The sequence below is a fragment of the Carcharodon carcharias genome, chromosome 10, assembly GCF_017639515.1.
Source record: "Carcharodon carcharias isolate sCarCar2 chromosome 10, sCarCar2.pri, whole genome shotgun sequence".
Lineage (NCBI taxonomy): Eukaryota > Metazoa > Chordata > Chondrichthyes > Lamniformes > Lamnidae > Carcharodon > Carcharodon carcharias.
In genome coordinates, this window is record NC_054476.1 from 67,382,880 (window position 1) to 67,405,874 (window position 22,995).

At 44.7% G+C, this 22,995-nt stretch overlaps 1 protein-coding gene across 1 annotated transcript in view; it reads left to right on the forward strand.

The window, feature by feature from the left end:
• LOC121282842 (kielin/chordin-like protein) overlaps positions 1-22,995 on the forward strand; it is a 118,352-nt gene that overhangs the window by 61,739 nt on the left and 33,618 nt on the right. Inside the window, exons 11-21 of the mRNA XM_041196655.1 lie at positions 1,734-1,877; positions 2,463-2,638; positions 3,758-3,814; positions 9,657-9,747; positions 14,029-14,111; positions 14,833-14,926; positions 17,402-17,484; positions 19,101-19,206; positions 19,896-20,342; positions 21,179-21,261; positions 22,347-22,419. Of these exons, the coding sequence (XP_041052589.1) occupies positions 1,734-1,877; positions 2,463-2,638; positions 3,758-3,814; positions 9,657-9,747; positions 14,029-14,111; positions 14,833-14,926; positions 17,402-17,484; positions 19,101-19,206; positions 19,896-20,342; positions 21,179-21,261; positions 22,347-22,419 (1,437 nt within the window). The remainder of the gene's footprint in view (positions 1-1,733; positions 1,878-2,462; positions 2,639-3,757; positions 3,815-9,656; positions 9,748-14,028; positions 14,112-14,832; positions 14,927-17,401; positions 17,485-19,100; positions 19,207-19,895; positions 20,343-21,178; positions 21,262-22,346; positions 22,420-22,995) is intronic.

Below are 22,995 nucleotides of genomic sequence, written 5' to 3' on the forward strand. Positions count from 1 at the left end.
CTTTATCTAGTCTTACAATAGTATGACCTTGGGATGGGTTGGGGAGGAAGGAAGTTGCCATAACAATGAAACATGATGTCCCAAGAACTGGATATGTTAATCCAGCACATACCAGCATTTCTGCAATTTTGTGAAAGATGGACTGATTAATATTTCAGTGAGTTGAGATTAAGGCTCAGATTTTCTGTCCTGTGTCAGATACACAGAGGCGGGAGAATTCCTAGCTTTGCGAACCTGACCTTTAAAAATGTTCGCCTGCAGGTCAGATTTTTCAACCCGGGGTGGGGTGTGTTAGAAGTCTGGTCCACCACCCCCAAAATGAATGCGGAGGCTGCTAGGTGCAGAGACAGGCTGGGTGGAAGGCCTGCTCTGTGCTCCAATACTGTTGATTTAAATAAAAAAAGAATAGAGCTAAAAACAGCCCTGAAGCCCACCCCCCTCACCTCCCACCTACTCCCCATGCCCATCAATGCCACCATATGCCACCTCATGCCCCCACTCATCCCCATCGCTCCTCACACTCCCAATGCTAACCCATGCCCCTCTACCTATTCCCACATGCCCCCCCCAAATCCCCATGGTCCTTTATAAACCCATGCCAACTTAGCACCAACTCATGTCCCTCATACACCACCTTATATCTTCCATGCCAACTCAACTATCCTTTGACAGTTGTTTGATGGATTTTATTGTTCTCTGACAGCTTGACGGTTCTTTGACATTTCCTTGACAGGCCGACAGTTCTTTGACGGTTCTTGTTTCATATTCCTGGCCTACCAATACCTCAGTTCAATGGAGGAGCTGGTGATTTAAATAGCCAGCTGCCTCCATAAGCAGCGTATGCATGAACCCCAACCTGACTCCACTCCTGCCCCTGTGAAAATGAGACATGCTGTGTTTGCCTTGACAGAGAGGCTTTCCAGCATGGCAAAAATCTGGGCCTTTTACAGTCATTTTATAGTCAATAAATAAATGAACAGAGTAACATGTATTGCATATGTCACCTTGTTCACTTTCTTGTGCCTTTTTTTGACTTATGTATGCCACACAAGTCCATATTAGTAGGGTAAATTTATGTTTTTTCACTGAAACTGGCTGGTTTTAAATTTTAAACAAGAGAATATTTTTCTCTCCAGTTTAGTTTCCAAACTTGTGGTTCCACAATGCCCCAGATTGTGTGATGCTTTGTCCTATCATCACCTGGGGGCCAGGATTCCTGGATAGTTGACCTCTGCCAGATTTCTGTGTCTTGACTTTCCCAATAAAACTGTCAATCAAGCAACTACCCTCCCCAATTCCCAAACGTTGAGTCCTCTGTTTATCACCTGCTGGTTGGTCTGAAGGAACTATCCCAACATAATGGGTGTGGATGCCTACAAGGAATATCTGAATGACTGCCATTGGCTCAAGTTGAAGTGGAATGAAGGAGGCAGTAGCTTACCAGATAGTTCAGGTAAACCTAATCAACAAACACCCACCACCCATTCCCTCCCTCGCCCCCACCACCCCCCCTCCCCCCCAAAATTAGGTGCTCTGTGAATTTAATTTATTGTAACTTAAAATCATCGATTTCATATAAATTGCACTTAAATCTTCTCCAGTAAAAATGGGCACAAATACCTATGAAATATATAATCAAGCACAGAGTCTTACCAATATCATTACCATAAATAGTGAAAATAAAATTAGGGCTGTTATTGATTTTTTTTTTAGATCTTTTCTCTTTTAATCAGTAAAGCTGACTGATTTGTGTCCTCAGAATGGTGAGGTGGAGTGTTCCTATAGCCCCTGCCCAGTGTTGGACTGTGCCAGAGAAAATTGGTTCCTTGAGCCAGGCCAATGCTGCTTTATCTGCCTTCAGGATAAAACCATCAAAGGTGAGTCAGGGCTTCAAGTATTATGTAGGGATTAGCATTTTGGAATAAATGCATACTGAAATATCTATAAAGCAAAAACAGAAGTTTCTAGAGATACACATCTCTCTCAAACTCTTTTTTTTGCGATATCTTAGCCACATAGACATTCTTTAGTTCTTTGAATACCTTTTCGTTCCATTGCTTAGTTGATCCTTTTACATCATCAGTAGTTAGAAAATGCAATCAATTGCCACTCTGCAATTATCATATCTGTTGTATCTCTTTTACTACCCCCTTTTTATTTTACTAAAATGTGTATGTTTCAGTCTTCGGATCTGACAAAGAGTTATGTTCAAAATGTTAATCTTTTTTTTCTGCTGACCGATCTATGTAGTTTTAGTAATTTTACTTTGAGTTTCTGATTTCCAGCACTTATAATTTTGTTTTCATTTAAATGTCTATAGCTGATTTGAGAAAGTTTCATGACAATTCAAGGATTACCTTCCAATATATTTCAGTTGATAAATATACAATGGTACTGAGTCATACAGTCTGTAATTGATTCATTGCATCGCCAAGTGTTGATTATGCATGTTATTTTTTCAGGAAACTTGGAGGAACTGACTCAAAAACTTATTAGTAGAAAACACAGCAAGAATTTCTCTCATTCCGTTTTGTCTCGTTTATCCCTGACAGGCTGTTTTGTAGATGACAATGGCATTGAGTTCCCAGTTGGGCAGATATGGTCACCTGGCGATCCTTGTGAAGTGTGTGTGTGTCAGGTGAGTCCCATCAGAAAAGGGCAACTAAAAATACCAACAGTAGGAGGAACAAGCTGTCCAATCAGCGAACAGAATTTTATATTTTGGCTAATTGAATATCAGGTTGGGTTGATGACAGCGCTTAGAAGGAAGAATATTTTATAGATTGGGACAAAGGACACATCAGATGTCAAAGCCTCTCACTCACTAGGGAAATATCTTTATGTTTATTTGGGTGTCCCAGTCATTCCCTCCGAAATATGCTTACCCTGATTTGTGCCTCTCACTCATCTCTGTGTGAAAGCTATATGCAGATTTGTATAACTCTATGAGAAGTTTGTACATTAAGTGGTATACCTCAATCACGCCCTCTGAGTTATCTGTGCACTGACTAGTTGCAGTTTATTACTCAAGGACTTTTGCCTACCAATTGGTATCTCTCAGTTAGCTAGTTATATATGTCTTTGTGTGTCTCAGTCCCTCAGGAAGATGCCTATACACTAGCGATGTTCCCAATCACATTCTCTAGGAATGTTTATATGCACTGTTGTTCTTTGATCTTATTGTCTGTTTCATTTCAGGCAGACGGTTCAATTGTCTGTAAGAGGACAGAGTGCTTTGAGACCTGCGCACACCCTATACTGGTTCCTGGCCAGTGCTGCCCAGACTGTTCTGCAGGTGGTTTTCCAACTACTTGTGTGTCTGTGCAGGTGTGGTTGCTCGTGTGGATAGTGCGTGTGCATTTGTGTTTGTGAGTGTGTCTGTGGGAACACAGCTCTCTTTATAGCACTGGATTTTGATCCTACAGATTTTGGTCCATTGGTTTTCAAAGTATGGGAGATATTTCACAGTGTGCTCTCTTCTTAGTAGATTCCTCTGATTATTTGCCTTCCCTAGACCTTAAATAAATGAATGAGAGTCCAGGTTAGAGTGGAAAAAAGAAAGTCCAAATGGTCTAAATTAACTGGCCCTGTCCTTTGCCTAATCCCACTGTTATGGATTTGTAAACAATGTTGAGCAGAGAAGGGATCATTTTCCTCTGTGCCCACTGGCAAAGCGCAATACTTTTTCTGAGAGTTACACAGGTGAGATGCTCAAATTCTCTCCTATTTTCATTTTTAATTCATGTCTGTTCCTCAGGCTGGTCCACTGATGACAAGTTTTGTTCTTATGGTTGCTGTTATGACACAGCAGTTGGTAAAGCAGAGTTATTTAAAAATCCTAGAGGGAAACTTTAAACAACTGTCAAACCTATATTTTTAAGTGGTATGTTTGAGTTGCATGCAGCTTTAAATTCGGGAATCAGACCACCATTTCTCGAGAGGTTTTTATATCAAACTACCGAGAATTTATTAATTTACACAAGTTGAATGTATACACATGGCTACAAATTACTATGATCGTAACTTTTAACAAACTCCCAAACTAATCTCCATTAAGGCAACAGCAACCCATAGACTTTAAGCAGACACCAGGCAAAGCATTTTCACCTCACAATTCAAAATTAGGTTCCTTTCACTTTTGTTCTTGTGCAGACACAGTTGTAGGCTTTGATCTTACACTGCCTCTGCCCTGCACACACAAAACTGCTCTCTGTTATACCTAGCACATCTCCTTGAATGTAAATTCTCATTGTATCATCAGCCCCTTTGAACTCCACCTCTTCTAACAATAAAACCATTTTCATAATACCAATTTTATTAGTAATATAAACATTGTTTGGTCTCTGCTAGCTAGGTGCCAGATTTCACTCCCTTTCTTGAATGCTCTATTCAACAAAATGCAAATGCACTCTACCTCTCTTGCATATCAAACTAGGATACATCAAAGCACCCAGACTAGCTAGCTTAAATCCAATTAAGAACAAAACCACAGACTAAACCTCTATTTTAAAAGAAAAATAATTTCCAATAATATTCCATACATTAATAGCTTCATGATAGTTGCTTTTAGTGGTTCTGTGGCCAGGATGAAGAAAAATAGGACTAGGGCAGTCCTGACTGACTCTTCCCTGAAGCAGAAATATCAGGCAGCTATGATGATGGCACACATAGCGGAATGGGTATGGGCGCAACTTTTGAGCTCATGCCTGAGCCCTGTTCTCTTTTTTACTTAATTTATTGGGCCAGAACTTCCTTGGAGTGGCAATCACAGTTGGATTGCCACTCTGCTCTGATTTACTTATAGTGGAATGTAGCCGCACCTTTCTCGCCTGACCTTCTGAGTCGGGCTGAGTGAGAATAGTGCAATGCAGTGGGTTCCCAAGGCCTTCAGTCAAATGCAGGAGAGTTGGGGAAAAGACGCTATGACCCCTTTATTATGGCACTTGCCTGACTGATGGTCAGGTGGGGGCGTTTGTGGGGGGGCGGGGGAGGGGGGGGGGGCGGTGTCAGGTGATCATTGGGGGGGGTGGGAAGGCAGTTAGTCAGTGGGGAGCTGGTCAGTGGGGATGGTTGCGGGGTTGGGTGGAGTTGTGAAGGGGGTGGGGGTGCAAGTGTTCTGGTGATCAGTCTAGGGGTCGGATGGACAATGGGAAGATGGGTAACTATTCTGGTAAGACAGTTGAAACCGACCAAAGTCTGTAATTTAAATTGGAGTATTGGATGGTTCCCAGTGGAGGTTAATTTCCCAATGGAAGTTTGAACTTACCGGGTAATTGACATGCAGTCCTTACATGGGGGCCTCCGGGGGCGGGGGATGTGGGGGTGGTGCGGCCCAGCGCATCTTTGGGGTACCTCCCGGGTACGACATCCCAGAGATTGGAAGTTATGGGCCATTCGTTCACAGGATAAGGGCATTATTGGCAAAGCCAGTATTTTATTGCTTATATCTAATCCCTCCACCATCTTGAATCGCTGCAGTGCATGTGGTGTAGGTATCCCACTGTTAGTGCTGTTAGGAAGAGAGTTCCAGGATTTTGGCCCAGTGACAGTGAAGGAACGGCGATATATTTCCAAGTCAGGATGGTGATTGACTTGGAGGGGATCTTCCAGGTTGTGCCTGCTGCCCTTGCACTTCTAGATGGTAGAGGTCAGTTGTTAGGAAGGTGCTGTCTGAGGAGCCTTGGTGAGTTGGTGCAGTGAATCTTGTAGATGGTACGCACTGCTGCCACTGTGCATTGGTGCAGGAGGGAGTGAATATTTAAGATGGTGGATCAGGTGCCAATCAAACGAGAATCTTTGTCCTACTGGTGTTGAGTTTCTTGTGTGTTGTGGGAGCTGCACTCATCCAGGCAAGTGGAGTGTAGCCCACCACACTCCTGACTTGTGCCTTGTAGATGGTGGACAGGCTTTGGGGAGTCAGGAAGTGAGTTATTAACTGTAGGATTCCTAGCCTCTGACCTGCTCTTGTAGCCACAGTTCGTATATGGCTTGTCCAGTTCAATTTCTGGTCAATGGTAACCCCTAGGATGTTGATAGTGGGGGATTCAGTGATGGTAATGCCATTGAATGTCAAGGCGTGATGGTTAGATTCTCTCGTGTTGGAGATGGTCATTGCCTGGACACCTGTATAATTTGAATATTACTTGCCACTTATCAGCCCAAGGCTGAATGTTGTCCATATCCGATTGCAAGTGGGCATGGACCCCTTCAGTATCCGAGGAATTGCCAATGGATTTGAACACCATGAAATCATTGTGAACATCACACTTCTGACCTTATGATGAGGGAAGGTCATTGGTGAAGCTGAATACTGACCAACTAGTGACCTGAGATCCTTGGAGGGAAGTAGCCAGGGGTCTTTGGTGTCAGGTTGGTTCCAAGAAGCAGAATGACCAACCATCCTGGATTCTCTCGGGTTGTCCTGGAATTTGGCCTGATGTTCCGCGTCCACGAGTGGGCTTCCTGAGACACCATTCGTCCCTGAATTCTCCCAGGCAGTGAGGGAGAAGACTGCTCAAGGTCACCCCTTGTCTCTGCCAGATCATCTTTGGTGTCTGTGCATTTGCACTACGCTACTACGCATGAGTAATCCAGAGTTGGCACAGTGTGCAGACATAGCCGCGAGGGAGCAGCAGCAGTAATAATGGCTGGCACCACTCTCCTCCCGGCTTCGAAAGATGGGTCGCTGGGGTTGAGGTGGTAGGTGTCTGGGGTGAGGGAATGTCAAGTTCCAGGGAAGTCCAGGGGTGGGTCTGGGTCTGGTGGGGTTCTAGGCTGTCAGTGACACCTGGGCACGGGTCCAAGTGGTCAGGTCTGGCACAGGCCCAGTGAGATGTCTGACAGGCCTGAGAGTTGGGAGGGGGTCTGTGGAGGGGATGGTTTGGCGGTCCAGGGAGTGGGGGTGCATGTGTCTGGCGAGGCCTGAGGAGGGGATTCTGTGGGAGGGGTTGGGGGGGGGGCTGGCGGGTTGGTGTGTGTTGGGCGGGGTTCTGAGGAGGCCTGGGGGTGGGGACTGGAAGGTAAATTGAGCTAGCAGCTCTCCTGGACCCGTCCACCAGACTCCCAAGATCTTGTCTGCACACGACTCTGCTCCTCAGGTCTTGTCTGCACCATCTGGTGAAATGTCTCATTTCCGCTCCCCCCCCCCCCCCCCCCCCCAGAGTTGGTCACCCTGCCAAGCAGACACCAGACACCCTTAATAATGAAGGATTAAAATCTCCTGGCGGTGGGGGGGAGGGGTGGTTGGCTTTTTCTCAGTCAACTCCAGAAAATCCTGCAAACAAATACCTTAACAGGTATAAAAACAAAAAACTGCGGATGCTGGAAATCCAAAACAAAAACAGAATTACCTGGAAAAACTCAGCAGGTCTGGCAGCATCAGCAGAGAAGAAAAGAGTTGACGTCTCGAGTCCTCATGACCCTTCAACAGAACTTCTGTTGAAGGGTCACGAGGACTCGAAACGTCAACTCTTTTCTTCTCCGCCGATGCTGCCAGACCTGCTGAGTTTTTCCAGGTAATTCTGTTTTTGTTACCTTAATAGGTAATTTGACCTTGGCTGAACAAGAAGTAGAAACTTTACCAGTGCTCTTTCCTTGTGAGCTGCACAGTTCTAGCTGCTTAAACACTAGCAGTTTGCCTGCACAAATTCACTTATCCCTAGGCCTTGCCTCTACAACCCTGTGCCTAAGCTCCCTAGACTTAGGCAATTGGATGTGTTCACACAGGGAGAGACTGTTCATGCCATATCAAAAATTCTACTGGTGTACATTTCTCAGCAGTTTGATCTGGGAACTTTAAAACATGGTGGTGAATCTCCCCATACACCTTGTATTCAGCTGACCAAAATCAGAAGCATTGAGCATGTGGATCAGGAAACCCTAGTCCACAAAGTCAAACTTTAAACACTGTTTAAGCACCCTCTCTGCTCTAGGTTGGGTCTTGATCACTGTGTATATTCAGGTAAAAGTTGATCCCATGAATTTTGGCCTATAAAAATTGGTCTCAAAACCTCGGCTTTTACTTGAATGTATATGTAGAACTCTATATTTTCAGTTTAAGTATCTAAGCCTGTAAGATATGCCCAAGGTTTGTTCTTTCCCTTAAGGAATGTCAGTACAGTTATCAGTTCTGTTCCTCCAAGAGGTGATTGTAAAAAGCACTGAAATGTCCAACACAACATATATCATCTTTGGCATTGCATCATCATAACAGCTGTCTACTAAATATCTGTTACTTCCAACTTCTCTGTGCCAGCAGGGATTATGGTAGGCATGCATACTTACTGACTTCTTTTACTGACTTCCAATCAGTAGCGATGGTGTCAGGATTATATCCGGCACTAACCTGTTCATTCTCATTGAAGGTTGTGCCTATGGTGGGGTGATCTATCAGGATAATGAGACCTTCCCATCAAGTGCAGACTCCTGCCTCACCTGCATCTGTCTGGTAGGTGTGTATGGTTCTTTCATATTTTCAATCATTATTCGTTTCTATTAAGCTGGGCTCAGTGATGTTTTAACAGAAAGTCTGGGACTTTAATTTGCAGTAAGGTTGGTTATGCCACTTGACTTCAGGTTGTTCATGATAGTGGCTTAGATTTGATTCGTTCACATTGTTGTATCACTATATGACATATAGGTCACAGAATAGATTGGACTGAGCTAGACTGTGAGCTAAGCTGCCAAGAGCGAGGGTACAGCTTTGTGCCAACTATCCTCCACCTGGCAGGAATTATGATCAAATGGTTAAGCTACGTTATGGCCAGAGAGCTCCTAACAGAGAGGCCTTATTTTCTAGTGAGAAGATTGGCACAGTTGTGATAGTTCCAGAAAAGGTACTAACGGGCCCCCCCTCTGGCTTGTTTGAAGACTGGGGGCTTGCAAAATACAACACGTGGCCTGCCCGCTGCTTTGCCACCTGGCCCAACACTGTCTCCCATTTTATGGGGGGTGGTGGTGACATCCAACAGCCAGCCTGCTCTTTGGCTTATTGAGGGTCCTGCCACTACTTTCATGTGGTAGGAGGAGTTCCACGCCAAGCAGTTTTTGCTGGGCAAGGTAGTATCAGGAAAAAGGGGAGGACATCCTTTCGGGGTCCCCTGTGCCCATTGGAGGCACTCCCCCCACTCCAATAAAATCATACTCTCCCCTTTAACCCTCTAACCCTGGCCTCTCAAACACAGCCCCTGAAACCCCTCACCCCCATCGCTGGGACCTACCAGTCAGGCACTGCATATACCCTGGATTTACCTGAAGTTAAGCCTACATAACCTCCTTTTCTTCAGGGACTACCTAGTAGTCCTAGGAGTGATCATCGCCTGAACCAGCACTACTGGGACTAATCAGATTGGCTGGCAGTTCTCTAAGACAGGACCTCCTCCCTCGATGGGGATAGAAGTCTCCCCCTGAGCCAATTAACTGAGTGTAAAATGGCAGTGGGATCGCAAAGCACAATCAGAGTGATGAGAAACCAGTTAAAGCCGGAGTTCTGTTAAGGCCTGTGTCTTTGCCTCTTAGATGTTACAATTGACTATAGCACATTGCCAATTTTCTAGTTCTATTCTTACTTTTCACTAATTGCTTCATTTTGTCACTGATATTGTCCCAATTGAACTGCAGAACCTTCTAACATTTTGCCTTGTATTTTTCTTCCACAGTCTGGCTCTGCTGCTTGCTCCCCAGTGGAGTGCAAAGTTCGCTGCACTTATCCTTTCCACTCTGAAGGCGAGTGCTGCCCCCTTTGCATTGGTAAGTGATTTGAACAAGCCCTTTCCCAGTAGTAGGTAAGAAGGCAGATGTGACCACTGAGTTTTTATTGACTTTTAGTGAACTGCATAATCCTGCCTTGTGTTCTCGCTTGGTTTCACTGACGAGTTTCACAAAGCACAGGAAGTCCTCATCGCCTTCAATATTCTCTCACTGTCTCCCTCCCTCACTGCACTGATCATTCTCCTGCTGTCTGTCTCCCTCACTAGTCATTCTCCTGCTGTCTGTCTCACTCACTAATCATTCTCCCGCTGTCGGTCTCACTCATTAATCATTCTCCCGCTGTCTGTCTCCCTCATTAATCATTCTCCCGCTGACTCTCTCATGAATCATTCTCCTGCTGTCTGTCTCCCTCACTAATCATTCTCCCGCTGTCGGTCTCACTCATTAATCATTCTCCCGCTGTCTGTCTCCCTCACTAATCATTCTCCCGCTGACTCTCTCATGAATCATTCTCCCGCTGTCTGTCTCCCTCACTAATCATTCTCCCGCTGTCTGTCTCCCTCACTAATCATTCTCCCGCTGTCTGTCTCCCTCACTAATCATTCTCCCGCTGTCTGTCTCCCTCACTAGTCATTCTAATGCTGTCTATCTCCCTCACTAATCTTTCTCCCACTATCTGTCTCCCTCACTAATGATTCTCCTGCTGTCTGTCTCCCTCACTGCACTAATCATACTCCTGCTGCCTGCCACCATCACTAATTATTCTCCCGCTGTCTGTCTCCCTCATTGCACTAATCATTCTCCCGCTGTCTGTCTCCCTCACTAGTCATTCTCCTGCTGTCTGTCTCCCTCACTAGTCATTCTCCTGCTGTCTGTCTCACTCACTAATCATTCTCCCGCTGTCGGTCTCACTCATTAATCATTCTCCCGCTGTCTGTCTCCCTCACTAATCATTCTCCCGCTGACTCTCTCATGAATCATTCTCCCGCTGTCTGTCTCCCTCACTAATCATTCTCCCGCTGTCTGTCTCCCTCACTAATCATTCTCCCGCTGTCTGTCTCCCTCACTAGTCATTCTAATGCTGTCTATCTCCCTCACTAATCTTTCTCCCACTATCTGTCTCCCTCACTAATGTTTCTCCTGCTGTCTGTCTCCCTCACTGCACTAATCATACTCCTGCTGTCTGTCACCATCACTAATTATTCTCCCGCTGTCTGTCTCCCTCTTTGCACTAATCATTCTCCCACTGTCTGTCTCCCTCACTGCACTAATCATTCTCCCACTGTCTGTCTCCCTCACTGCACTAATCATTCTCCCGCTGTCTGTCTCCCTCACTGCACTAATCATTCTCCCACTGTCTGTCTCCCTCACTGCACTAATCATTCTCCCACTGTCTGTCTCCCTCACTGCACTAATCATTCTCCCGCTGTCTGTCTCACTCACTAATCATTCTCCCGCTGTCTGTCTCCCTCACTAGTCATTCTCCCGCTGTCTGTCTCCCTCACTAGTCATTCTCCCGCTGTCTGTCTCCCTCACTAGTCATTCTCCCGCTGTCTGTCTCCCTCACTAGTCATTCTCCCGCTGTCTGTCTCCCTCACTAATCATTCTCCCGCTGTCTGTCTCCCTCATTAGTCATTCTCCCGCTGTCTGTCTCCCTCACTAATCATTCTCCCACTGTCTGTCTCCCTCACTGCACTAATCATTCTCCTACTGTCTGTCTCCCTCACTGCACTAATCTTTCTCCCGCTGTCTGTCTCCCTCACTGCACTAATCATTCTCCCGCTGTCTGTCTCACTCACTAATCATTCTCCCGCTGTCTGTCTCATTCACTAATCATTCTCCCACTGTCTGTCTCCCTCACTAATGATTCTCCCACTGTCTGTCTCCCTCACTGCACTAATCATACTCCTGCTGTCTGTCACTGTCACTAATTATTCTCCCGCTGTCTGTCTCCCTCATTGCACTAATCATTCTCCCGCTGTCTGTCTCCCTCACTGCACTAATCATTCTCCCACTGTCTGTCTCCCTCACTGCACTAATCATTCTCCCACTGTTTGTCTCCCTCACTGCACTAATCTTTCTCCCGCTGTCTGTCTCCCTCACTGCACTAATCATTCTCCCGCTGTCTCTGTCTCACTCACTAATCATTCTCCCGCTGTCTGTCTCACTCACTAATCATTCTCCCACTGTCTGTCTCCCTCACTAATCATTCTCCCACTGTCTGTCTCCCTCACTAGTCATTCTCCCACTGTCTGTCTCCCTCACTAGTCATTCTCCCGCTGTCTGTCTCCCTCATTAGTCATTCTCCCGCTGTCTGTCTCCCTCACTAATGATTCTCCCACTGTCTGTCTCCCTCACTGCACTAATCATACTCCTGCTGTCTGTCACTGTCACTAATTATTCTCCCGCTGTCTGTCTCCCTCATTGCACTAATCATTCTCCCGCTGTCTGTCTCCCTCACTGCACTAATCATTCTCCCACTGTCTGTCTCCCTCACTGCACTAATCTTTCTCCCGCTGTCTGTCTCCCTCACTGCACTAATCATTCTCCCGCTGTCTGTCTCCCTCACTAATCATTCTCCCACTGTCTGTCTCCCTCACTAATCATTCTCCCACTGTCTGTCTCCCTCACTAATCATTCTCCCACTGTCTGTCTCCCTTACTGCACTAATCATACTCCTGGACTCTGTCTCCTTCACTGTCCATCACTTTCTCCTGGACTCTGCCCCCTTCACTATTCAGGGTATGCTGAGGCATATTCTTGAGGACCTGGTGTCCTGTGGTTTCTGAAAGTTGGGCCTTATTTTTGTTTCTGGTTTGGCTGAGTATGTGTTTGGATGGAGCAACAAAATGCAGTATCATAAAGGGACGGTAGGTGGTTGTGAACGTACGATTACCTTTTCCATGCATGTCCTGGTTCTGAGGCACATTCTGTAGAGCTGCTTCCACAAAGGGAAATTGGCAGCTGCATTTATACATGTCCCAGACTGAGGAATGTCCCAGTGCAGTGTGCCCATTTCTGTTCTCTCAGAGCTGAGTGAGTGCAAATCTTCATCAGAGAGATGCTCTCAGACTGAACAGAACACCGGTATCAAGCCTCAATGAAGTTGAATGGTGTGCTATGAAGGGTAGTATTAGAATCGTAGAATAGAATCATAGAAACTTGATGGCACAGAAAGAGGCCACTTGGCCCATCGTGTCTACACTGGCCTAAAAACAAGCCATCCAGCCTAATCCCACTTTCCAGCATTTGGTCTGAGGTCTTGCAGGTAATGGCACTTAAGGTGCATATCCAGACACCTTTTAAATTAGTCAAGGGTTTCTGCATTAACTACCCTTTCAGGCAGTGAGTTCCAGACCCGCACAACCCTCTGGGTGAAAAATACCTTTCCTCATCTCCCCTCTAATCTTTGTAACCATCACTTTAAATCTATGCCTCCTAGTTAGTGACCTCTCTGCTAAAGTGGCCCTTTCCATCCACTCTATCCAGGCCCCTCATAATTTTGTACATCACAGTCAAATCTCCCCTCAGCCTCCTCTGTGCCAAGGGGAACAACCCCATCCTATCCAATCTTTCCTCATAGCTGTAATTTTCCAGTCCTGGAAACATCCTCACAAATCTCCTCTGTACCCTCTCTAGTGCAGTTACATCTTTATGTAATGACACGACCAGAACTGTACACAGTACTCAAGTTGTGGAATAATTAATGTTTTTTATAGTTCCAGCATAACCACCCTGCCTTTATATTCTATGCCTCGACTAATAAATAAAATGATTCCATATGCCTTTATCAATCTGTCCTACCACCTTCAGGACCCATGGACATTTGCTCTAAGGTCTCTCCTCTACACCTCTCAGTATCATCCCATTTATTGTGTATTCCTTTGCCTTGTTTGCCCTCCCCAAACACATCACCTCACACTTCTCTGGGTTGAATTCCATTTGCCACTTCTCTGCCTACCTGATCAATCCATTGATATCTTCCTGCAGCCTACAGCTACCCTCCTTGCTCTCAACCACGTAGCCAATTTTTGTGTTGTCTGCAAACTTCTTGATCATTCCCCCCAGATCATTAATATATACCACAAAAAGCAGGGAACCAGTACTGAGCACTGCAGAACCCCACTGGAAACACCCTTCCACATGTTTCCTTGTTTCTTGTTTCCTGCCACGAAGCCAATTTTATATCCAGCTTGCTATTATTCCTATTATTATTATTAGTCAGTGGTGAACAGTTACTGACAACAAAGTAGTGTTTAGATATTGGGTTCATCTGTGTTGTGGCCACATTTGCTTATTCACAAGGACCTTCCCTTTCAGACTGCAACTATGAAGGGAGGAAGGTCACCAATGGCCAGTCATTTCAGCCTGAAAATAGACCCTGCTACCACTGCAAATGCCAAGTGAGTTCTGTTCCGTGAGGTAATGTTATCTGATTCTCGTTACTAGATTGTGAGCAGGAGGGAGCAGTGGGATTTGTTACAGGAGATTCTATGTGGAGTGATTGTGGTGGGTGGACTGGGACACATATTGAGCAGGAAGGGACTGCTCATCAGCTACGAGAAATGCTTAATTACAGAATGAGTACTTAATGTTGATGTGAGCTGCAGAGTGAGTATTGTAAGTTCAGGAGTTGCTTTACTCTGCAGCTAACCTGTGTTGTAGCTGAGAGTTTCATAGACCAGAGAAGAAGCTATACATATACATTTAAGTGGTGCTCAGGCTGGAGACTGATTGCAAATTCACATTTAGTCTAATTAACAGCCACCAGGCCAGTGTCTTGGAATACTAGATTTATATGTTTTATTATTGATATTTGAATTTAACATAGTTATTTGAATTAGAGCAAAGAGCAGAGTTCATGTCTATGCTAGCAGAATGTTTTTTGATGTGCCTGTAATTTTATTCTTTTTTTTCCATATTTCCTGTGATTTCTGAGAAATGCTGCTTTGTGATTTTCCAGCTTTTCAGTGCCAGTCTCTTTTTCTGTCTCTCCATCTATTTTTGTCTCTGTCTGTCTCTCTATTATTCCAGCTTCTAAATCTATCACCTCTCCCTGTAACTCTCTCTCTCTCTTTCTGTCCATACCACACTTCTCCTACTCTGTCCATCTCTCTCAAACAGCTAGGAGAAGTAAGCTGTGAAGTTCTGACGTGTGAGCCGCCTTCCTGTGAACACCCCTATTCTGTGCCTGATGAGTGCTGTTCAACTTGCTCAGGTAAGGTCAGACAGCGTTTGTTGCTAGCAGAGGAGGCAGTAGCAGCAAACTTTGGGCCTGCCTCATCATCATCTCTGTTTTACCATGAGCTTTACTTGCCGACCATGTCTTGGCAGCCACCTCTCTCAAAAGGCCATCATTGATGAGGAGACCCAACACTGAGTCAGCTAAGTCAGCTCAGTCTTTTACGAACTACGGCAGTGACTGTTTGACCACAAAGACTCCTGCAAGCGAACAGAAGTCTGAGTGCACAGAGCAATTGCCATCACCACCCATTCTTGTACAGCAGTGGGACCCTGGATGGTGTAGCAGCAGCACATAAGATAGCTAGAGAAACTCCATCAGCAATGCCTCCACCACATCCTCTGGATTTAATGGGAGGAGCGTTGAACAAATGCTTTTGTCCTTGAAGCCAACTCCACAAGCATTCAGGCAAAACTCCTGAAAATCAACTTTGATGGACTGGACACTGTGTCCAGATGGCCAAAAAGTGTCCCCTCTGCCACGTCCAGTATTCTCAAATCTCAAATGGCCAATGTTCCAGGCAGGATAAAGAGAGCTCTTCAAAACCACTCTGAAGCACTCCTTAAAGCGCAGCAGCATTGACATTAATGACTGGGAGAAGCTTGTAGCCAATTTTTCAGAATGGGTCACAACGTCTTAATAATGCGGCAGAGAAATGGCAGAGAATGGAAAAAAAAGGAAGCAAGTCCTGCACTCCAGATCCCACTACCTTGTGGAGATCCACGGGTTAAGAATTGGCCTGTTCAGTCACATGGAGACCCATGGTAGAATCTCACGACCCTGAGTAGACATCATCCTCTAATTGAGTGACAGCCAATAATGACTTGCAAACTATTATCTCTTCCATTGCTGACCTTGATGCCAACTCAATTCGTGAGAGAATTGTGGTGATCAAACAATAACCCTACACAGAAATATTGTACATTCTATAGCACAGCATTATCACATTTGGAATTAATTTCTTGTTGCTGATTCTTTGCCACATTTGACGTGGTTTGTAATGTATTCAAGTGTTAACTTATTCAGGAGCCTTGACATAAACATTTCAAGCCAATTTTGTGACTAACTAGTTATTAGGATCTCTTTTGAGTTAGAGTGCTCCAATAAACGTAATATGCCATTGCCATTAAGGAGATTTTTTAAGGTAGCGATTCGTTGTTGCGGACACTGAGCTGTGGTTTGGGAATGCAGAGTGCTGCCCTGTGGTAGGGTTCATCTTATTGCTTGTGTTTCTGCACAAACTCACTCACTCACTCTTCGAAAACCGCTTCATCCAATTCAGGGTGGTGGGGAGTCAGAGTTTATCCCCACAGGCAATGCGTGCTTGGCGGGGTACACCCAGGACATCACAGGGCACCCACTCATGCAGACACGCACACTGGGGGACGATCTACCGTAGCCAATTCACCGAACCAGCACGTCTGTGGATGGTCAGAGGAAACCGGAGCACCTGGCGGAAACCAACGAGGACATGGGGAGAACGTGCAAACTCCACACTGGCTGTTCCTAAAATCACGAGGAGGGATTTTAATTCCCTCTGCCTGATGCAAACTGGAATTAAAATCCAAGCTGCTCTTTCACCGCCCCACACCCATTTTAATGCTACCATTTTCTTGGTCAGTTGCATTGCATACAACCCAACTCAGGCAAAAACTTCACAGATGCCTTGCTCAGTAAAACCTGGTGAACAAGAAACAGTGATCTTAATGGGTAAGTGTAACATGTACTTTTGTGAGACCAGGAGGGACAGGAATGCTGTGCCAGGCCTCAAAGAATGTCTTAAGCCACTGCTTCCCTAATCATGCAAATCCTACCATGACCCCTCCCCAACAATGTAGCTGAGTGCAGCTGGTGGCCTCCAGGCAGGCTATCCATTATCTATTGGTTTTAATCCAGAAAGCTACCTCTGGACAGCCATTGTGGACAGGCATATGAGGCCTAGTAATTAAAATGACCTTTTCACGGTATCTTTCAGAAGACCGGCCCACAGCCTCCAATGACTGACTGACTGCCCAGGAGGATGTCATCCTCTACCCACACCTCTGCCCTCCCCTGCCCAAACAGCCCACATAGGATCATAGAATGTTACTGACACACCATCAAGCCTGGATTCAAATCTGGTGTGTGACTGATGGTAGAATATATTTCAATCTGCTGTGTGACTGGTTAAACATTTTTTAATTTGATGTGTGACAATGTGGTTTAACCTGCTGCCTCATTGATTCAATGTGGTTTAACCTGATGTGTCACTGGTTTAATGTGGTTTGACCTGGTTTTTCACTAGTTCAGTGCGGTTTAATCTGGTGTTTCACTAGTTCAGCATGGTTTAATCTGGTGTGTGACTAATGCTTAATCTGGTGTTTGTGAATTCTTTGAGTTTTTTTGTTAATCTGGCATGTGATTGTCAGTCACTGTGTTTTCCAGCCTCCTTGTTTATTCTTCTTTCCATAGTGTGTCTGTATGATGGCCAGATTCTGGAAGATGGAGGATATTATATCTCAGCTACTGACCCCTGTGTTGTCTGTCTCTGTATGGTAGGTGCTATCACAGTGGATGGACGAGGTAGATACAAACAGACTGTTTCTCTTTAACTGTCAGAATTTGAAGACATAGGTTTAAAAGTCCCAACCTTTTAGTGCTGCAAATAATAGAGGGAACTGTACCTCTCCAGGGAAGTAGTCCTGCAAAACAAACTGACAGGAAAAGCAGTTGCGTCTGAAACAGTTAATTGATAAGAAGTAGCTGGCTAAATACACAGTTGAGAATGGGATTAGTAATGGGGATAGCTTTTGACTGAGTAGATCAAATACTCTAAAGGGACTTGATGGTTCCTACACTACTGGTCAGGGTTGAACATTGGAGTTATGAGGATTTTGCTTTAAGTTTGAGAGTCAAGGACCATTTACACCAAACGTTTTACTCTCAGAGTTAGGATAGAGTTCACAATAGGCCAGATTGTACATGTTCTGTGGAGCAGTCAGTTTGTTGGGGTAAATGGCTGCTTCTCATTTCATGGTTTCTCAAGATCTTCCACAAAGTAGACAACACATGCTGGATTGGAGCATGGTTTAAGGAGACGGAAGGTGCTGAATAGTGGGTTAGGATACCCAGGGGTGAACTAGGTACCACCAAACACACTATTCAAGAATGTGTAGTGCTTATTTCAGATGAACTCACTAATTTCTGCAGCTCTGATTTGCCCTGTGTGTCTCAGGCTGCATATGGCTGAAGTGTGACTCCATGAGGCACACTCCATATGGAGCTGCCTCATTCTTCACCTGCTTGGAAAAAACTGACCACCAGTGATGTGCATATATGTCAAATGTTCTCAAAGGTCAGCTACAGGCAAGAAGGAGGCCATCATCAGCAACCATGAGAGGACTTGAATTTAAGAAGCACTAAAGCTATTCTGACCTCAGCCTTAGAAGTGAAAAAAAAAATCTGTGGACTGGAGGGGTCCAAACTTGGAGGCAGTACGATCAAGAAAGCAATTATAGGCTGACCTTTGCTTCTAGAATGAGCCATTATCCTATTTATAGTTAGAAAATCAGATTTATTGCTGTTTCTAATAATTATTCATAACATTAATCAAACTCATAAAATAGTGAATAAAAGGCCAAATATCTAAAAAGGCTTAGGTAGTTATGTAGGTCAGCTTCCATTTTGAGACAATTTTGTAAAGACAAAGTTAGTTTTAGATTGGCTACACAGAATGCTTGAGAAAACATGAATAAATGGTATTTCAGGCAGTGGGTTTGAGAGGGTGCCTGTGAGTACTCCGCAGTCACAATACACTGCAGCAAAAAGCAGCACCCCACTGGATGCCAATTTTATAAAATATGTTTCCTCTGCAATGCACCCCTTCTTTGTAATTCCCATGGAAGGGAGCATGTCACAATGTGATGTGTCTCCTCTATAACTCCAAATTTAGCTGGGATTTGATCACTCCATGTATCGGGGCAAGCTTCTGCCTCAAGTCCAGAAGATCAGAAATCCCTCTTGAGGGATTGTACAGGCTAATAGTTCACATGTCAGATGATAAGTCACAACTCCACTGTTGCCTTTCCAATGTCTGTCTGTTCAATGCTCTTCCTATTTGAGATACTGAGAGAGTTTCGGCATAACATGACTCTCTGCCTCTCTCACCCAGCAAGGCAATGTGGAGTGTGACTGGAAAGGAGACAGCTGCACAGAATTGGAGTGTGAAGAGCCTTTGCTTCATGTCCCCGGCAGCTGCTGCCCCATGTGCCCTGACCGTAAGTACCGTAAACAGTGGGGCTGGATGAGGACTGGTTCTGAAGATCATTAGCTTCACCAATAACTATAATGGGATTTTTATAATTGGGAACATAAACTTAAAATGTCATTACGTATGGGCAAATCTATCTAACCCTCAATTACATGCTCATGGGTAATTGATCCTTGATCTTTGACTGAGGTGGGATCTTACAGGAGCATCTGAGATCCTAAGTGCAATGGGAAACATAAATGGAGAGCCTCATTTCTGGGTAGGACATAACTCTGAGATAAAAGGGTCATGAAATCCCTCAGATCTACTCCCGATCCACTGGGAGCGGAGCTGAAAACATGTTTCCGTGCTTCCGTGTTAATTTTCAAGCACAGCCTGGGTATTAGCGCTGGTGAAACAGAAGCAGGGCTGGGGAAGTTCCCAGCCTAGCTCTAAACTGCAACACCAGCACTAATGTCCTTACTCACCCAAACAAGGACTAGGTCACTCCATCTCCAAGTAATACAAGCAAAAACACTGGAATCATTCTGGAGGCAGTTAGATTCTGTGACAGTGATATCATAGTTTTGTGTGGAAGGAAGATCTGGGTGAGGCAAACAAACTCCCTCATCTTCAATATTATCTTTGTGTTGTCAGTAACAGTGACTTAATCTTGGGACTTTAGTCTTACTTCTTAAATTTCCCCTTTTTTTCCAGTACCACTGGCTTCACCTGCTACAGTGAGTTCAGCACTGTACCCCCCTATCACAGACAACATGATCCCTGAGAAATCAGCGCCTACACGATTCTCCCGAAGCCCACGGAGAGCAACAGTTCAACCTCATCCCTCTGAGCCAGAAGTCAGGTTAATATCCTTGTCTCCTTCAGCCAGGCCAGCAACCAAGAAGTACAGCCTGCAAAGGATTTTACCCTCAAGTGTCAGGAGCAAGTTAGCGCAGGGCTTAAATGCATCACCTGAGGGACGAAGGATTGCCATAACAGAACAACCAGTGGCTGGACATCCTGCAGAAATGGTCAATAACACATACAGTACATCCCAGGGGAACTCCGAACTACAAGCCGCGCTTCCTCCATCAGCTACGGCCAAAGCTGCTCCTCTAGGCATTGCCAATATTAAAGACAGGATTATCCAGGAAGACTTGAGTAAGTGCACGGGGAGAGGACAACAGGAAAATTTCCAGGTTTAGTGGTACATGAGCAATGAGGACCTGACTGAAGTCGGGCCACCACACACATATAGGCAAAGGAGAGTCGAGGTGACTGTGAGCCTTTCGATGCTGTTAGTGTCCTTGTGAGGTGTCCATATGTTAAGACTGCTAGTGAACTGAAACAAAAATGTTCAGTTTGTTAAACACCACACTTATAGGAAATCAGGAACACAATTGCATTTACAATATATTCATATTTCTGATATGTTTTGAACTGGTAATAGAATCATAGCGTTAATTATTCCATTGATCTATACTGCACTAAGCACTTTCCCTACCTGCAGGGTTCTTGCACAGCTCGTTGTGGGTGACAGTACAGCAGCCATAGGAGAACACCCAATACTACAGTCTCAGCAGGGCATGATGCACAATGGGAGGACAAAATCGGAAAGCAGAAGTATTTGTTTTTTTTTTAAAGCACACTGGGAAAAAGAAATTGCTATGAAGATACTGAAATTGGCTAAACAATACACTCATTGAGAGAGACACGCACTTTCTGAGTAGTACTGCCCCACAGAGATAAAGGCACTATTCAAATTATATTCTCTCAGAATCTCACCTGCAGCTTGGCACAATTGCCTCTCCTTCCCTAGATACCATATCCCCTGCACTCCGTGGTGTTGTGATCTCTTCAGTTTTTGCCAGCCTAAGTTGTCTGCCTCCTGGCAATGCGTCCTTTATACCTCTTCCTGTCTGCCCTTGATGCTGTATATTGCATATTTGGTGCCATGGGATTTGCTGGATCTATTTTTCTGTAATCTGTTTCTTCAGGCTGTGTTGATAAAGATGGAGTAGTGTTCAGTTATGGAGAGAGTATTCCGAGGGGAGATCCCTGTACCAGGTGTCTGTGTATGGTAAGTAACAAGGTTTGAAGTACACTTGCATTTAGTATAAGGGGCGAGTGTGCCACAGGTTTGATCCAAAGGGAATTACATCTTTTATACCACCCCAATAAATCAGCTACAAATCACATTACTGTAGCCCGGAATACTTAGTGTGAGGTACATATTTGAATTAATCTTTATTTTCTCCCTCTCCCTTCTTTTTCCACTACCATGGCTGATGGGGCATGTCTGCAACAATGTCCTACCATGGCTTTACCAAATCTGCTTTAACCAATCTTGCTGAAGTACATAGAACGCCAGTGACTTGGCCACTGGCTACCACTGATACCTGAATCATCACTGCTAAAAACAGATTAAGTGGTCATTCCTATCACATGCTGTTTGTGGGCTGTCATCAACTTTTCCTCTAAGCTACGCAGTCATACAGCTTTCGGGAATGTGCGATGCAGGCTGTGCACAAGCAGCTGTCTCTTTAAGATACACACACGTGTGGGTGCATGGCAATCATAAAGCGACTGTGCAGCACAGCAGGTGAGCTGAATGCAGGGCAGCGGAGGGAAATTAGAAGGTATGTGGCTGCCATGTTCAGCTACATGACAACCATGAGCAGATTTAAAATTAACTCACTGATTTTTGAAATATTTTGGGATAGGCTGAAGATTTGATAAGGCACTTCATATGTGTGTAAGTTAATCTTATTTTCACTGATTCTTCCCCCTCTCACTTGGTGAATCAACAGTGTCTGTGTCCTTCCCCTGAAACCAGAGTAGGACCAAGATATTGCTGTGGAGATGTGAGATGAATATGTGGCCATCCCTGACTCTAGCAGAAAGCAGCTGCTAACACATGATAACTGTATCTCCTCCAAAGTGTATTCGTAGTGGGGAACAAGAACAGACATAAATGAGAAAGAGAGAATAATATCCCTGTAGGATAAAGGAAATTCCTGAAAGGATTTAAACAGCAATTCCAGGAGCCATCTACAAAACTTTGGCCTTCGCGTTTGAACCCTGTCCTTCGAGACAGAAAGAATGTTGACTATCTGTCATCAGAGGCTGTGATCTAATGATTTGTTTTTTAAAATCCTTGTACAGGACACAGTGATAAGCTGCAGTTTCACCAGCTGCTTTACCCAGGGGGAATGTACCAATCTGGTGAAAGTGGAGGGTCAGTGCTGCCCCCTCTGTCAAGGTAAAAGGCATTCATCAAAATCATTTTACAGAGGCACATTTTGATTGCAAGAAGTAGCTAGTGATATACTCATATGATATACTCATACTGAGGTGAGGGTTTAGGATTAGTGGTCTGTGCTTTCGCAGTAATGAGAAAGCATGACTGTGATAGGAGAGGGAAGCACCTTCTCATGGACAAACTGAAACTTGTGATTCAGTAAATGTAAATTAAACGTGTTGTCTAAGGCAACTGTGCGTAGACAGTCTTTTCATATCCATGACCTAGATTTAATCTTAGACTAATACAATATGTTCATGTCTCTGACTGGTGAGGCCACATGAGTAATTACCAATGCCCCCAGCAACAATATCTATGTTGCTGCTGCAAATAGTAAGGGGTTTTAAAGCTTTTTTGAGGTACTTTTCTTGGAGAACAGTCAGCAGTGGCTTCATGTTCACTCTGGTCAAGAGCAAATTGAAGGATTGGTGAATATTCTGAACTTTGCTAATTCATTATTGATTCCAAAGTAACTAGCATGTTGTCACAGGACAAGTGACAGTAACGTTTACT